This window comes from Pelmatolapia mariae, linkage group LG10_11, assembly GCF_036321145.2.
Source record: "Pelmatolapia mariae isolate MD_Pm_ZW linkage group LG10_11, Pm_UMD_F_2, whole genome shotgun sequence".
Taxonomy (NCBI): Eukaryota; Metazoa; Chordata; class Actinopteri; order Cichliformes; family Cichlidae; genus Pelmatolapia; species Pelmatolapia mariae.
Window position 1 is genome coordinate 29,805,504 of NC_086236.1, and position 12,765 is coordinate 29,818,268.

General features: G+C 39.7%; 1 protein-coding gene across 3 annotated transcripts in view; it reads right to left on the bottom strand.

Annotated features, from left to right (window-relative positions):
- grik2 (glutamate receptor, ionotropic, kainate 2) overlaps positions 1–12,765 on the bottom strand; it is a 348,416-nt gene that overhangs the window by 229,498 nt on the left and 106,153 nt on the right. For all 3 annotated transcript variants that reach the window (XM_063485023.1, XM_063485024.1, XM_063485022.1), the window contains exon 5: positions 3,335–3,516. In XM_063485023.1, coding sequence (XP_063341093.1) covers positions 3,335–3,516 — 182 coding nt within the window. The remainder of the gene's footprint in view (positions 1–3,334; positions 3,517–12,765) is intronic.

A 12,765-nucleotide genomic window follows, 5' to 3' on the forward strand; every position in this document is an offset into this window, starting at 1 on the left:
GTGTCACGTAATGAGAATATCAGACGCTCAAACCTTTCATTACTTGTCATTAGCAGTGATTCTTTCTGACATTATTAATGAAAGGCAACCTTGACCTTCCCCAGCAATCTAGCAGTATGACACTGATTAAAAACCCTGGGAGAGTGACAGAGAACAGGAATTGAATCGTGTTGTCCTCAATATTTTATAAATCTTTCAGGCAGGAGAATTATGAATGCTTGTTAAATGAGTTACCACAGTCCTGCAGTTTAATTCAATTCTGTGTTATTTATATTAACAGCTGCTTTAAGATGCCGACAGCACCAGTCTGTTTTTACACTGTAAAATCTAATATTGTGTTTAATTAAACATATTAAGTAGACTGAACTCAGTTTTTATCAATTTGTTATTAGAACGCAGTTTAAGTCAGTCACCAGTACTTTTTATTCAAAAAGCTGATTAACTCAGTTTATTTGAGTTGACTTAAATTAACTAAGTAAGCTGGAAATTTTTGCTTCTCATTGCGGAAGGATAAAACGATATGGTTTGAAAATGCCACGTCACTACCTTGCTCCTCCCTCGCAGTGTTGCCAACTCCTCAGTAAGGAAAATCGCCACTGGCTGTCCTAAAAGTCGCTAAATGATGTCATCGCCTACTTTGCATAATTGGTGATGCTAATGTAATTTCAACCTACGTTGTAGTAGAGAAACATAACATCATGTAAGGATGAGTAAAAACGTCCTAAATGCATTTAGAGTTTATTTAGAACTACAAATTAAATTTCTTTTAGCAATTATTGTTTTTTTAATGTCACAATTCCAACCCTGCTCCTTTATCTGGGCTTGGACCGGCAAAAGTGACCCGAAGTAGGCACTCTGGTGGAGTTACTTTGTGTGTGTGTGTGTGTGTGTGTGTGTGTGTGTGTGTGTGTGTGTGTGTGTGTGTGTGTGTGTGTGTGTGTGTGTGTGTGTGTGAACTGCTAAGACAGATTGCCCTCTCTTTTGGGAAGTTGGCCGCAGCCGATTGACCGCAGACTGTGGCTTCCTGGACGGGGGGGGGGGGGGGTCAACCAGTGCTTTAATACATAATAATCATAAATAAAGTGTTTTGGCTGTGATTCCTCAGAGTGGATAAACAAATATGATAACAGGAGACTGCAGTTAGATAAGAGATGAATAAATATTACAGGGCTGAGTGAGTGAGGGTTGAAATATTGAACCAGAGCAGAGTTGATGATAGGACATGTAGAGAAGGTTGCTGGCTGTCGACAGCAGAGGCGTAAGCTTAGCGGAACTGAGCAGAGTCCAGACTGTGCAAACTACACTGGAGCGGAGTCTCAGACCTAAAATGGGTTACAGGCCTGAAAAGCAGAAGTGGTGAGGTTAAAGGTTATAGACTAACGTACAACAGGGTGGATGAGAAAGAAAGGCTACAGGTCCAGTGAAGAGGAGGCTGAGGTGGACAGTGTGATACACCTTCACCGTTTCACTTCTATAACTGATTAAAAATGTATTAAAATGTGTTTCTTATTTTGTATTTCTTGTAGCCAAGAAAAATGTAGGCCAAATGTAGCTAATGACATGTTTCACAGTTGTTTTCAATACCTACTTTATTTTAACTCATTTGGATACCATAAGTTATCCAAACTTTTTCAAAATGACCTTCTTCAAAATTAAATAATTTAAAAGTTTCATTTAAGTAAGTGTAAGTTAGTGTTGTTTGTCATACCTGTTGCTTATTATTGGGTCTAAAATACATTTTACCTTTACAAAGTAAAACAATAAAACTTCATCTTAAATGCTTTTTTTTTGTCAAATCTTACAAACTAGACAAACAACCAAACTTCTTCTAGAGATAACTTTTTTGGGTTGTTTGACAAGGTGAATATGACCCACTCTGGCAGTTTGTGGAGTGGAACTGTGGAATGGGTCCGCTGTCGCAGGCTAGCGAGCCTGGAAGTGGAAAGAGATGAAGTGGTTCAGAGGTGCCAAATTCCACCATTCCCGCCTCCCTCCACTGAGATGACCATCTCACAGTCCCGGATGTTGTTGCTTTGCAACAGCAGTTTGCAGATGCCCGGACTATAATAATAATGGATTGCATTTATATAGCACTTTTCTAGTCACCCAAAGCGCTTTACAATTCCACTATTCATTCACACACTGGTGGAGGCAAGCTACAGTTGAAGCCACAGCTGCCCTGGGGCAGACTGACAGAAGCGAGGCTGCCATATCACGCAATCGGCCCATCACCAGTAGGCAGAGTGTCTTGCCCAAGGACACAACAACCAAGACAGACAGAGCAGGGGATCGAACCGGCAACCTTCCGGTTACAAGATGAGCGTCCCAACCCCCTGAACCACGGTCGCCCAGGACTACAGCTTTATCCTAATGCAACACTGCCCAAAAGCCCAAATGCAAAGAATTTGAAGTGTGGAAATACTGGAACCGGCTCACAAACATCAATACAGTTATAAATACATCAAAATAAACTATTTTTTACATTTTGATGGCTGCAGTTACAGCCACACATAGTGGGTAATATCTACCAAACATCACAGCGCTACAATAGAGACTCTTACATAACACTACACTTATATTTGTCTTTCTTTAAATATAGGATTCAATTTACAGGATAGTAAAGAATTGGTTTGGTTTAGAATTAATTTATTTCTACAGTCACATTATACTGTATTCTTAGTTTATTTGCACAATGACTGAAACTAGCACCACTGAATGAACAATGGGCTGTGAGGTCATTTCCTTGATTCTGTGTTGTGCCATCCGCTTCCCCAGAGGTTGTTTGGTTTCCCTGATGTATAAATCCTGGGAATCCTCCTGGCACTTAAGAGTGTACACTATGTTACTCTGTTAACGATCAACAAATCTGCAGTCAGCTGAGTCTGAAGTTGTCACCTGATGATGATGAGTCTCCCACTGAAAACATCCAGATGAACAGAATCAACCTTTTGGGATAGTTTCAGTTAGGTTTTTGTGGGTTTTCCCCCTTTTTGTGTCTTTGTGGGCTGATCAGTCACTATTTAAGTTTCCCCTTTGTCTCGTTGGGGTAGGTCAGTTTGTTTGGGTTAGCAGTATTGTTTGTTGAGTTCAGTTACTCTGACATCTTTTATGGGCCCAAGATTTAGATTTTTTGGTATAATTTAACCAAGTTTGTTTTTCGACTCTAACCTGTGCCTGACTTTACTTTACTGCTCGTCCATCACAACATACAAGTTGAAATTGCAGCACAGACTTATTTTAAACTGTTCAGCTGTTACTCAGTTGGTTAGGAACTGAGAGTTTTTGTGGTTATTTTATTTAGAAGAGGACAAAATACAACAACAAATATTCGTACCTGCTTCAGTATCCCAGCAGCCATTTCGTGGCCACAGTCAAAGATAATATGAAACTCCTTCCCCCTTTTCATCTCCTTTAAGAGTGGCTTTGCATCCTTGGTTTCTGCAGGCAACTGCCGAATCTTTAACCGGATGTTGTACCGTGAAGGCGCCTTTATAAGCTCTTGCAAACGAATCAGACCTGTGAGAAAAAGCAGAAAGACAACACACATTTGAACAGTTTTGTTCCTCCGCTTTTTGCAGACGTCCATGAGAACGATCTATTTTCCAAAAGGACATTTTAAATGTATGTATCTTTCCACAGTAACTGTGGTTACAACTTTATCTAATTCATTTGGCAGCAGCAGTTATAATCAGAGCAAGAATAAGAAAGCTGCAGTTTCTATTGGCAGTTCATTCTAATGTCATGCATTTCTCTTCACCCACTGTCCTCTCTTACTATTTTCAATACTAAGCAAAATCTTTTTCTTTCAGCATCGTTGTATTTCCCTCTCAGTCTCTCAGTCTTTCACAGTGCATCAGCCCACATCACAGCAGGATCAGTATACTTTAATCCAAACACCACATATATTCGTACATGTCAGTACTGCATGTAACAGTCTTCATGCATCATAAATGAAATCATAAATGTCATACATGTAAAGTCAACCAGTTTTCAACTGAAGCATAAACATCTCTTGTTTTTCACATAATGAAAACATGTTTGGGGTTTTCAGGACCTCTGATTTTGTTGTTGTTGCCTGAAGTTTTGGGGCACTTTTGTGTTCTTCATTATTACTGTATTACTTTGGTAGATTATTTATTATAATTATTATTACCCATCCATGCATCCTCTCCTACTTATCCAGTCCAGCCTCACCCAGCTCCCACAGGATGACAGGCAGGGACAGCCCTGACAGATCAGCAGCTTGTTGCAGAGCTAACACAGAGAGCTGGACAATCATTCACCATCACATTCAGAGGCACCAATCAAACAAACAGCACTAACTGCATGTCTCTGTACTGTGGAAGTAACCCAGAGTTTTACAACATGCATTTCAACTCATAACAGCAAAGTCTGGTAGTTATTCACTCAAACTTTAGTTTTGTTGTATTTTTATCAGTTTACTTTGTCAAGTACTGATGAACGTTTCTGTGGAGTAAAGAGTTTACTTAAGAGAAAAGCTTTTTCACTGAAACAGAGCAAATCTGCAAGATATCATGATAGAAATAAGTTTTTAATAAAGGGTCTTTTTAACATTAATGGTAATGTATACTCAGCGTCGATCACTCCTCATTAGAAGGATACAAGCATTAACCCCACGGTGTGAAGGGTTAGCTAACAGGGATAGAAAGAGCTGAGTGTTAAATTGCTACACGCTGACACAGCACAGTTTCAGACAGGACGCTTGGCTTTGTTATGATAACAGACTTTATTGTGCCAGTTAAAGCAGACATCAGCATGAAAATAAACCATCCCTGGTCACAACTGTAAGGTAGCACCTTGTGTTAGAGGGGCCTGGGTTGATGGTTACAGCTGCTTAGGTAAATCTGAACCAGTTACAGGCTGTTTCCAGTCCAGTCGATGTTGGTTTCTTTCAACCACAACCATAATTCTTCTGAACATCAACCAAGTACATTTTGTGCTTGGTTATGCCAAATTACTTCATTTAATGTGTATGACCTGCTTTCTTTCTTTCTTTCTTTCTCTCTGTTGCCCACCTGTACAACCTGGTGTAAACAATACAGAATATTAGGCTGCTATCCTGAAGAAGGGGCTGGAGGGCTGGAATTAAGCAAAGAGGTAAGAGGGAACCTTTGGGAATGTGAGACAATGAGATGACCGGGCGTATGTATGTGCTTCACAGAAACATGGCTGCTTCCACAGTGCAGCAGCACCTCGCTTCAGAACTTTTTGGTCAGATAGAGATGTTCATTTGAGTGGCAGGAACAAAAGATTAAAACTGTACTGTTAGTTACTGAAAGTGATGCGATCCTGGATATGTTACTATGAAGGAACATTTCTGCAATATTGCACTGATAGCTTTTACAATACCTCCACATTACTTGCAGAGGCAATTCTCATTACTCATTGTTATTGTTGGCTTCTTGTTTAATGACAGCTTGTATCCATAAAGGTTTTTGCGAGTTTGACAATTGAGCCTTAAAGACCCTTCAGGACTGCTTTGAATCTACATGTGGAGAAGATATCATCTGTTTGACTGGATGGATCACAGACTATATTAAATTTAGCAAAAATGCCACTGGAACTGTATGCTGCCTGTGAACAACATCCTTGAAAGAGTAGTTGTCAAACAGCTAACAGATCATCTGCAGAGGAATGGCTTATTTGAAGAGTTTCAGTCAGGTTTCAGAGCTCATCACAGCACAGAAACAGCTTTAGTGAAGGTTACAAATGATCTTCTTATGGCCTCTGACAGTGGACTCATCTCTGTGCTTGTCCTGCTAGACCTCAGTGCAGCGTTCCATACTGTCGACCATAATATCCTATTAGAGCGATTGGAACATGCTGTAGGTATTACAGGTACTGCACTGCAGTGGTTTGTATCATATCTATCTAATAGACTCCAGTTTGTTCATGTAAATGGAGAGTCCTCTCCACACACTGAGGTTAATTATGGAGTTCCACAGGGTTCAGTGCTAGGACCAATTCTGTTTACATTATACATGCTTCCCTTAGGCAGCATCATTAGAAGACATAGCATACATTTACACTGCTATGCTGATGACACCCAGCTCTATCTATCCATGAAGCCAGGTAACACACACCAATTAGTTAAACTGCAGGAATGTCTTAAAGACATAAAGACCTGGATGGCCGCTAACTTTCTGCTTCTTAATTCAGATCAAACTGAGGTTATTGTACTCGGCCCTGAAAATCTTAGAAATATGGTATCTAACCAGATTCTTACTCTGGATGGCATTACCTTGGCCTCCAGTAACTCTGTGAGGAACCTTGGAGTCATTTTTGACCAGGACATGTCCTTCAACGCACATATTAAACAAATATGTAAGACTGCTTTCTTCCATTTGTGCAACATCTCTAAAATTAGAAATATCCTGTCTCAGAGTGAAGCTGAAAAACTAGTTCATGCATTTATTACTTCCAGGCTGGACTACTGTAATTCATTATTATCAGGAAGTCCTAAAAACTCCCTGAAAAGCCTTCAGTTAATCCAAAATGCTGCAGCAAGAGTACTGACAGGGACTAGAAAGAGAGAGCAGGTTTCTCCTGTATTGGCTTCCCTTCATTGGCTTCCTGTTAAATCCAGAATTCAAAATCCTGCTCCTCACATACAAGGTCTTAAATAATCAGGCCCCATCTTATCTTAATGACCTTGTAGTACCATATCACCCTATTAGAGCACTTCGCTCTCTCACTGCAGGCTTACTTGTTGTTCCTAGAGTATTTAAAAGTAGAATGGGAGGCAGAGCCTTCAGTTTTCAGGCCCCTCTTCTGTGGAACCAGCTTCCAGTTTGGATTCAGGAGACAGACACTATCTCTACTTTCAAGATTAGGCTTCAAACTTTCCTTTTTGCTAAAGCATATAGTTAGGGCTGGACCAGGTGACCCTGAATCCTCCCTTAGTTATGCTGCAATAGACGTAGGCTGCCGGGGATTCCCATGATGCATTGAGTTTTTCCTTTCCAGTCACCTTTCTCACTCACTATGTGTTATTAGACCTCTCTGCATTGAATCATATCTGTTATTAATCTCTGTCTCTCTTCCACAGCATGTCTTTATCCTGTCTTCCTTCTCTCACCCCAACCAATTACAGCAGATGGCCCCGCCCCTCCCTGAGCCTGGTTCTGCTGGAGGTTTCTTCCTGTTAAAAGGGAGTTTTTCCTTCCCACTGTCGCCAAAGTGCTTGCTCATAGGGAGTCATATGATTGTTGGGTTTTTCTCTCTATGTATTATTGTAGAGTCTACTGTACAATATAAAGCACCTTGAGGCGACTGTTGTTGTGATTTGGTGCTGTATAAATAAAATTGAATTGAATTGAACAACAAGCCCTGAATCAACAGTGACCAGTGCTCAATAGAAAGATGAAAGCCTTCAGGTCTGGGGACAGGGAAGACCTAAGGAGAGTGTAGCACGGCATAAAAATGAAGGTAAAGAAACCTCAGGTCTGCTACAGGATGAGCCTGGAGGTCAGACATCACCAGGGCATGAATGGATAGGGGAGAAGCCAACAGACAGCCTGGAGTCAGTTAGATATACATATGCTTTTTTTTTCAGTATGCTGCCCCTACTACAAAGCCTTGGTGTTCTCCCCTTCTTCTAACCAAGTGGTGGTGTAGAAGGTCACTGAACAAAGATTATTTCGATGACCCTCCACACTACTTACCTGACAGGCAGTGGTGCACTTTTTCTAAGAGACTTTTTCAGCATGGGGGCATATTGCAGAAATCTTTCATATTTCATGAAATGCCTCTTTACAATGCCACACATCTGTCTGGCAGAGCATTCTCTGTCCTCTCATGTTAACATTTTATTTGAATCTCAGCTGTTAACATACATTACCTTCAAGCCACGTTATTGCACTGCACTGCACTGTCCACTACATTGTACCGCTACACTGAGCTGCTTTAATTTGTCAGTGTCTCATTTACAAGAATTTTCTTTTTAGCTTGAGATATTTAGATATTTGGTCATATTCTTTTTTTGCTGAAATACATTTTAACTACTGAAACAAAGAGATTTTCATAGTATGATTGGACTGGGAGTGAGCTGTGCTGCATACAGGGCGTCGTTATAGTGCAGACTTGTTGGCTTGACTCAGTCTGTGCTGTGTGCTGGCAACGTGCCATCATGAACTAAATCAAAGTTGATGTCTGGCACACTTCTTATTCAGATATCAAAAAGCATGTGATAATAGGATGGCTAGTGGCACAGAATACAGATTGCAGTCTGGAAAATGAGGGTGGAATTTTTACATGCATGCACATTCAAACTTAATGTGGAGAACCAACAACAGTCTATGCATTTACTTTTTGACAATACATTAGATAAACTAAACTAAATCACAGAATATAACTAAATGCTATAATAAAAATTGGATTTAGAGAAAAAAAATAAATTAAAACTAACCTGGGTCTGTGTTGTGTTCATGCTATAAATAGTCACATTTTGATCAAATCTCTGTGACACCTGCACAAAAAAGGAAAAACCAGAATAGCTCCATTCTAATTTGTGATCTGTCACAAATATTGGAAGTCCCCATGGACCTATATTCCAACCGCACAACTGTTTTAATATGGAGCTATTTTCATTATCATACTCTGTCTGACTAAGTTCTTACTTTACATTGGTCTCATTGCTCATTAAGGAAAAGTTATTTTGTAAAAATTATTCTTCCTTAACTGTATCTTGAACTTTTTTCTTTGCTTTAAATGGAGGCATGTTTAATTATTTAGTGTTATTATTATTAGTAGTAGAAGTAGTATTGTTGTTGTGACTATTCAACTGTACACTGGAACACTGAAACAAGTCCTGAAAGCTAAAGAATAACAAATTAATGTATAGAACAAATGTGCTGTGTTACTAATATGTGAAAATAAAACTGCTCTCATGTAACTAGTTAGAGTATTGTTAATCACACACTTCATAGACCATGTGATATTTAAAAAAATAGACCAGTGCTGGTTATTGTATCTGAAAATATACCATTATATTTGGTCTAAACTGGTGCAGCAGTCTTCTGGGTCTGTGCCCACAGCCTACTGGCTCCAGCTGTTTGCCCTGTGGCATTGTTTGTTTGTGCATGAGTGCAGTGCAAGGTGGGAAAGCAGTCTGCAGGCGCTTCAGCAACCAATTGCTAGCTTTCATTAAGTCAAATATGATGTCACACACTAATGATAATACCCCCAGAGTGTTGACCTGTGAGACACTGGCCATGTTCCATTTAACCAATGCAAGACAAAGTGACTTCTCTACTGTGGTTCACAATCACCTCAGCTGGCTACAGAAACACCAGTGGGTATATTGTACCTAAACCACATTATGGAGCTTTTTTCCTGTTACTATGGCTATGAGAAAATCATCTCTCTACAAAAAAAAAGACTAAACAAATCTATAGATTGGCCATGTGATTGTAATTGAGAAAAAAATGAATGTATTTCATGTGAAAATGATAGGGAAAGTTCACACTGGGTTACATCCTCAAAGGAGCTGGCTGAAAAAATGTGAAAGCAACAAGTATATGGGCTCAAAATGTGGTCATAAATATTTTGTACTTGTAAATCAGTTTTGTGCTTGTAAATCAGGATTTGTATGTGTAAAAAGAATTTGTGTGTGTGTAAAAAAGATTTATATGTGTAAAAAAGATTTGTGTGTGGACTTAGCCAAAAAAACCCTGCAAGTTACAAGTACGCATTTTGACCCTATTTTTCTTCCTTTCATCTGATGGGTCAATGTCATGTCAATCACAAATGCAACAATCCAATCAGAGAACAGATGGGTTTGGCTGTCGGAGGGGCGCTTTTTTTTGAACTGCAGGTCTTTGAAGGGAATAAATGCCCTTTTACATGCCAACCCAGCGTTTTTCTTCATCACCACGAAGGAAAACAGTCTGTGGTCATCTGAGTTTGGTGATTTTTGTGTCACAGGTCTACGTGTTTAATACAGGGACTTCCACAGCCTTTTCAACAGCGCTGCGGACCGCGGGGTGGGCAGTGTTTTGGAAATGACAGTCTTCATTACAAAGCTTTCTTCCTTATGAATTAGCATACAGGTTTTTATTGAACATTTGAAGAACTAGCAAAAAAAACCCAGAAACTCTTGTAGAGGACATAAAGTCAGATATAGAAACGACAAGGAGCAGGTGCATCTAGTACAGGTAGAGCTGCTGCAAAAACCCACAGAGCCCAGCAGCCAGCGCAACAAATTCTGGATCCTTAGCTTTTAGTTAGCATTAGTAGCACATCCTGCGTCCGATGTGAAAGGACTTTTATGCTGCGCACTGTGACTCACAGCAATGGTCCCGGGTCAGCCCTGACTTTGTGTTAAACTAATCCTAAAGTAATAATGGTATTTCTAACCACTGACATACCACAACTTTATCCTTTCAACAGCTGCTGAAAGTTAGCGGACCTAGCTGCTATCGGATATTTATATAGAGATCCTCCAGCTTCAAACTGTATTACCCTTCAAGGACCTGCAGTTCAAAAAAGCGCCCCTCCGACAGCCAAACCCATCTGTTCTCTGATTGGATTATTACATTTGTGATTGACATGACATTGACCAATCAGATGAAAGGAAGAAAAATAGGGTCAAAATGCGTACTTGTAACTTGCAGGGTTTTTTGGCTAAGTCCACACACAAATCTTTTTTACACACACACAAATCTTTTTTACACATACAAATCTTTTTTACACATACAAATCTTTTTTACACACACACAAATCTTTTTTACACATACAAATCTTTTTTACACACACACAAATCTTTTTTACACATACAAATCTTTTTTACGCACACACAAATTCTTTTTACACATACAAATCTTTTTTACACATACAAATCTTTTTTACACATACAAATCTTTTTTACGCACACACAAATTCTTTTTACACATACAAATCTTTTTTACGCACACACAAATCTTTTTTACACATACAAATCTTTTTTACACACACACAAATCTTTTTTACACATACAAATCTTTTTTACGCACACACAAATCTTTTTTACACATACAAATCTTTTTTACACACACACAAATTCTTTTTACACATACAAATCTTTTTTACACACACACAAATCTTTTTTACACATACAAATCTTTTTTACGCACACACAAATTCTTTTTACACATACAAATCTTTTTTACACATACAAATCTTTTTTACACATACAAATCTTTTTTACGCACACACAAATTCTTTTTACACATACAAATCTTTTTTACGCACACACAAATCTTTTTTACACATACAAATCTTTTTTACACACACACAAATCTTTTTTACACATACAAATCTTTTTTACACACACACAAATCTTTTTTACACATACAAATCTTTTTTACACACACACAAATCTTTTTTACACATACAAATCTTTTTTACGCACACACAAATTCTTTTTACACATACAAATCCTGATTTACAAGTACAAAATATTTATGACCACATTTTGAGCCCATACAAGTATAGAAGAAACAGACACACACAGAGACATAGGAGGTGGCTGGAAGCAGGTAGTGTTGGAGGGTCTCTGCTTAGATAGCTGCACATCTGAACCCAGAAAAGTGTGGATGGATGGATGGATCAATGGAAATATCCAGTCTGTCCAGTTTGAAGTTGACCATATCAGAGCTTTAGGAATAGCAACCCTCACAATATATGTGATCAGTTGTTTTAGAGACTAACCTTGGCCGACCTGAGTGCCGTATGAAAACATCTCTGTACTCTTTGTAGTTTGCATATAAACCAAATCTGGACACAGATGACATATGTAGTATACAGTATTTACACTATATTCCCAAAAGTAATTGCTCGCCTGCGCCGGATTCATCTTTGTAGTAAAGAAGGACAAGACGCTCCGTTCCTGCATCAACTACCAGGGACTCAATCGGATTATAGTAAAAAACAACTATCCTCTCCCCCTCATAAGATCAGCTCTGACATTTTCGCCAAACTCTACCTGCCCAATCTTTACCACCTGGTCCAGATTCACGAGGGGGATGAGTGGAAAACTGCATTTAATACACCTCTCTGCATTTTGATTACCTTGTAATGTCATTTGGCCTCACTAATGCCCCAGCTGTATTTCAAGCACTCATCATTTGTTTTTATGTACTTAGATGACACCCTCATTTGTTACAGGAATCTAACAGAGCATAAAGTGATGAAGAAGCTGCCACACACCTTGCCCTGGCATCGAAATGTACTGCAAGTGCTTCTCGACCTAGCCCCAGCAGAGCAGCAGAAGCTCCAGGCCCTCATCATGGCACTGGAGAGTAGATTTGGGCAGCAGTGTTTCACTGACCAGAGCAGGAAGCAGCTGGACAAACATAATCGTCAGGAAGGAGAGAGTCTGTGCACCTTTGCAGCGGATGTGCAGTTGCACGCCCAACGTGGCTACCCAGAGTTCCCCCTGGCTGCCCAGGAGGAACTCATTCTACATGCTTTCCTGCAAGGGCTTACCCCAGAGTGGCTGTGCCAACATGTCCACCTTGCCATGCCTCGGTCCCTCTGTGAGGCCTTTAATGAGGCTGAACGGGCCGAATTGGCACTCTCATCATGACCTAACCAATAAAGAGTACTCCCTTACCACTCTTACATTAGGGCAGCAGATTGCGAGGAGGAGGAAATAGCTGAGGTCTGTCAGCTTCAACTCCCATCATTCCGAAGACATACTCGTTGACCAACAAACCGTTGCTATCGGTGTGATGAGCCTGGCCACATAGCTCGTGACCCAGCACC